Genomic DNA, 5,066 nt, shown 5'->3' on the forward strand with positions numbered 1-5,066 from the left:
GGTTCATCCCCTACACGTCGGTATAATCACTCTACTCACTTATTTACATTCTTGCAAACTAGTTGACACAAGCTCTTTAGTGTAATTAGAATTGAGAGCTTGCTTTATTATTTATATTCATCTAGTTGAGCTCTTTAGAGTAGCAAGGTTGAGAGCTCTTAGTGAGTATTTACATAGCAAGTTTGTGTGCCTAAGTAATCATTACAACTAGAATTGTTGGATAGGTGGCTTGCAACCCTTGTAGAGCTAGAGCAAGTTTGCATTACGCTATTTGTCATACTAATCAAATTGCTCTAGTTGATTTGTAGATTTTTAAATAGGCTATTCACCCCCCCCTCTAGCCATATTAGGACCTTTCAGCGCTGCCGGTGTCGGTGGTGCTTCTCGTCGCTAGCAGCGCCCCTTCTCAAGATTGGGTTAGGGTTAGGATGTCGGTGGGGTGACTGGCGGCGCGGTGAACCTCGTACTGCGAGCCCCGGCCCCCACCTTTCCTTTATAGCGTTGTGCGACGGGGGCCCACCAACCATATAGGGTTGGACGCCCCTGATCAGGGTACGAGAACAAGACCCAAAAAAGCCGTTGGGTCTAACTGGTGGAAGATCAAACCTAACAGATTCAAAGAAAGAAGAAGCTAATAGAAAAGGCAAGTTAAAGGAAGCGAATATCACCGATGCCGCAATGACGGGAGCTGCGTCGCCGGTATTTGCCTTGCCTGCTGTAGAGGACACCGGTTTCCTTAGACGGCGCGGGTGAAAGGAACGACGAGGAAGCAGGATCGCGATTATGGGCATCACGTATGTATATATAGCACCCCTGAAGATGTGCTTTTGCGATCTGGACTCAAGATATGGGAGTCCATGATAGATACGGCAGCGAATCTTGTTGCGCTTGCGCCCGGATATCTTGATCCGTTTTCTTCACCAAGCCGAGTCCGGACTTGCTACGCGTCGTCCAAACTCATCTTGGTGGGGGGCATTTGTTTGATGGATTTTTGTCAGAATAAAGTCCATATGTACACCCTTGTCCATGTGTACTACCAAGCATGCATATATAAAAAAAGGAAAATACCTATGGAGATACATATGCGCTGTCACGTACATGCAGCCAAAGAAGCTAGCGGGCTTCTTCGTGAATTTAGAAGCAGAGAAGCTAATATGCTGCAGCGCCATGCATGCATGTATGCACCTCGACGTGCAGGCAAAGGAGCTAGCAAGCTAACAAGTATGTATACGTTCAATCAAAGAAGCTAGCAACCATTTGCACCGGCTTACACGTAGCACAGTGCCATGCATGCACGCAAATGCGCCTCGACGTGTAATGGAAAAAGCTAGCAGAGGTGCCAGTCATGATAAGTATGAAACTGGCTGTAGGACGCGTGAGTACGCCGGTCCATGGTTTGCATATTTTTGCAAAGGTGTACACCAACAGGATGGTGTAGCCTGGCGCGACTCGATCGGTACGTGATCTGGCTGGAATATCCTAGAACCCTCCGTATATACGGCTAGCATGTACGGGATTTCCAGGCGACGTATGTCTATCGGCTGCAAATCGTTGAGTCAGATATATGTGCGTATATATCTTGTTCCTTCAGATTATTCAATAGCTAGCACTCCATCTTGCTGGGCCCGCATGTCATGGGCTGCAGAGGAGAGATGCTAGTTGATCCCGGTGTCTGGATGGAATACAATCACCATGTACACGTCCACGCAGCCAGCAATTATCTCAACTGGCCTTCTAGAAACTTGATCGCGAAGGATAATTATCACGTGGAGATAAGTACGCAGGCTGCCAGCGCCGGATATCTCGCTCTGCTAACGAACTCCGGCGGCGCATGCGTGTGGCCCAACAGGCCAGCTGCTACCCTAGGTTAGCTAATCTACTATTACCTTATATGAACACAGCAAGGGAAGACGATGTCAAAAGGCCCTCCTGCTGTGATACTGTAGCCACTGCAGGTGCAGGCGCCGCACGGCTCACCCGCAGCACTGTAGCCATACAGTGGCCGGCGCAGAGTCAGCCTTGTATGTTATCTAGTTACTGTTACAGCATGTGGGCTGTACTAGAACTAGATAGATAGAGTTGTATAAATAGACTACCACGACAACTCAGTAAATAGAGTTCAGATTTGCCATCTCACAGGCAGGGCTTCGGCCAACGCTGGTGTCTTGTATTGTGCATGCTTGCTCTGTTCTCTCTTCTTCTTCTAGCTCCAGACATAGTGCGTGGGATGGACAACGCCTGTTCGTGGTCGGCACGGCTAGTGGGTGCTCGGCAACACTAGCGGGTGCTCGGCAAGACCGGCGAGTGCTTCACTCGCCTGAGTCGGTGATCCTGTGGGCCAACAAGTGGTATCAAAGTCGTACAAATGCCGTCGCTAGTCTAACTGATGGCGATGACGGGCGGTTCTGAGTTGAGCGACAATAGTGGCACTGTTGTGGCTACCCAGCCACGAGGGAAGGTCGTTGTTCGTACGGTGCGGAAGGTCAGCGGCACTAGTTAGCCGACGCTGACTCGCACCAACTATGGAGAGTGGTCGGTGACCATGAAGGTCAAGCTCAGAGCCCGACGACTCTGGAATGCTGTTGACAAGGACACCGACAATGAGGAGGATGACATGTCAGCGTTGGAGGCTACCCTCGCTGCCGTACTAGCGGAGTACAGGGAGCTGTTGGGGACAAAGAGCTCGTCTAAGGAGGCGTGGGAGGCTATTGCGGCGATGCGCGTCGGTTCCGACCACGCAAAGAAGGCGACGGCCCAGCTTCTGAAGCAGGAGTACGCTATCCTCAAGTTCAAGGATGGTGAAATGGTGGAGGACTTCTCCCTCCACCTGCAGACGCTCATCAGCAAGCTGAAGAGCCACGGCGTCACCATCGACGAAGAGGAGACGGTCTCCAAGTACCTTCACTCCGTTCCGGCAAAGTACATCCAGATCGCTCTGTCCATAGAGACGATGCTGGACTTGTCCACCCTCACCATTGAGGATGTGACATGCCGTCTGCGGGCGGTGGACGAGCGTCTGGAGCAGGCAACAGCAACGAAGGACAGCGGGAAACTCCTATTGACGGAAGAGGAGTGGGCTGCTCGGAGGAACTCCGGGAAGGCAGCCTCCTCCAGTCACGGTGGCAAGGGCAAGCATCGCGATAGGGCTTCTTCGAAGAAGAAGGTGGTCGACCCCAACGCCTGCCGGCATTGCGGAAAGATGGGCCATTGGGCACAGGAGTGCTTAAATCGCAAGCAGGAGAAGAAGGTTCAGGCTCACCTGGCGCAAGCCGATGATGAGGATGAGGCCACTATCCTGATGGCGACATTCTGTACATTGTACGACGTCGAGGCTGAGGAGAAGGAAGAGGCAACGACGGTGGAAGGACCTAGGAGGGCCCTGAAGACCGTCAACCTCGACGAACCATGCGCCCAAGTTCACCTCAGGCGTGTGGGCACCAAACAGGAGCAGCGGTGGTATCTAGACTCTGGTGCCAGCAACCACATGACGGGCTCCAATGAATCCTTCTCTGAGCTCGATGGCGATGTTACCGGTACGGTGAAGTTTGGTGACGGCTCAAGGGTGGCTATCCAAGGGCGCGACACCATCATCTTCAGATGCCAGAACAGGGAGCACCACACGCTAACAGATGTATACTACATCCCGCAGCTGCGTTCTAGCATCATCAGCATTGGTCAGTTGGATGAGCGTGGTAGCGAAGTACTGATCAAGGACGGCATCCTTAGGATCAGGGACCGGGAGCAGTGACTTCTTGCCAAGGTGAAGAGGTTCCTGAACCGGTTGTACCTGCTCGACCTGAAGGTAGAGCAGCCGGTGTGCCTGGCGCTAAGGCACTCCGAGGAACCGTGGATGTGGCATGCCCGGTTTGGACATCTCAGCTTTGACGCGCTTGGTCGGCTGGGAAAGATGGTCCGAGGGCTACCCCTCATCAAGCACGGAGGCGAGCTATGTGACAGCTGCCTGGCTGGGAAGCAGAGGAGGCTACCTTTCCCAAAGACGGCCAAGTATCACGCGGAGGAAGCTCTCGAGCTCGTTCACGACGACCTCTGCGGGCCGATCACGCCTGCTACATGCGATGGTCGGCGGTACTTCCTCCTGCTCATGGACGATTGCAGTTGCTACATGTGGCTGCAACTCCTGACGAGCAAGGACGAAGCAGCGGCGATGATTAAGAAGTTCAAGATACGCGCGGAGGCTGAGAGCGGCAAGAAGCTCCGCGTGCTGAAGACTGATCGTGGTGGTGAATTCACTTTGGTGGAGTTTGCTACATACTGCGTGGATCAGGGTGTGGGGCAACACCACACCGCGCCATACTCACCACAACAGAATGGCGTGGTGGAGCGATGGAACCAGACGATAGTCGGCATGGCCCGATCCATGATGACGGCCAAAAGGATGTCGGCAAAGTTCTAGGGAGAGGCGGTGACCATGACGGTGTTCATCCTCAACCGCGCTCCGACCAAGGCCCTGACGGGCAAGATGCCGTTCGAAGCTTGGTATGGGTGCAAGTCGAACGTGTCATTACTCTGGACATTCGGTTGCATCAGCCACGTTAGGAAGACGAAGCTGAACCTCACCAAGCTGGAGGATAGGAGCACACCGACGATGTTCCTGGGCTACGCGGAGGGTACCAAGGCATACCAGCTCTACGACCCATGCGGAGACACGACCCACGCGGAGACAAAGTGCTTGTCTCGCACGACGTCGTGTTCGACGAGAAGGCGGCTTGGGACTGGAGCAGTCTGAGCACGGGGAAAGCTGGCGGCTTCACCAACACCTTCGTCGTCGAGCACTTGGTCATCCACGGTGGTGGAGACGCTGGGAAAGAGGTGCCGAGCACTTCGGCGGTAGAGTCGAGCACTCCTGGGGCAGTGCCGAACACTTCGGGAGGGATGCCGAGCACTCCAAGAGGAGTGTCGTGCACTTCTGGAGGGATGTCGAGCACGCCAAGAGTGGTACCGGGAGGTTTTGCAGTGGTGGCGACCACTTCAGGACGGGTGCCGAGCACTCCTGTGGTGGAGCCAAGACGTCTTATAGTGGTGCCGACCACTCCAAGACTAAGGTT

The 5,066-nt window shown here is 53.8% G+C and overlaps 1 protein-coding gene across 1 annotated transcript; it reads left to right on the plus strand.

Moving 5' to 3' along the window:
* The first annotated feature begins 2,542 nt into the window (after positions 1-2,542).
* On the plus strand, positions 2,543-4,414 carry LOC136531337 (uncharacterized). The gene is made up of 3 exons (XM_066524004.1): positions 2,543-2,722; positions 2,834-3,415; positions 3,977-4,414. The coding sequence occupies exons 1-3, from the start codon at positions 2,543-2,545 to the stop codon at positions 4,412-4,414; spliced, it is 1,200 nt and encodes a 399-aa protein (XP_066380101.1).
* The last annotated feature ends 652 nt before the right edge of the window (positions 4,415-5,066 follow it).

This window comes from Miscanthus floridulus, unplaced genomic scaffold, assembly GCF_019320115.1.
Source record: "Miscanthus floridulus cultivar M001 unplaced genomic scaffold, ASM1932011v1 fs_329_2_3, whole genome shotgun sequence".
NCBI classification, from domain to species: Eukaryota; Viridiplantae; Streptophyta; class Magnoliopsida; order Poales; family Poaceae; genus Miscanthus; species Miscanthus floridulus.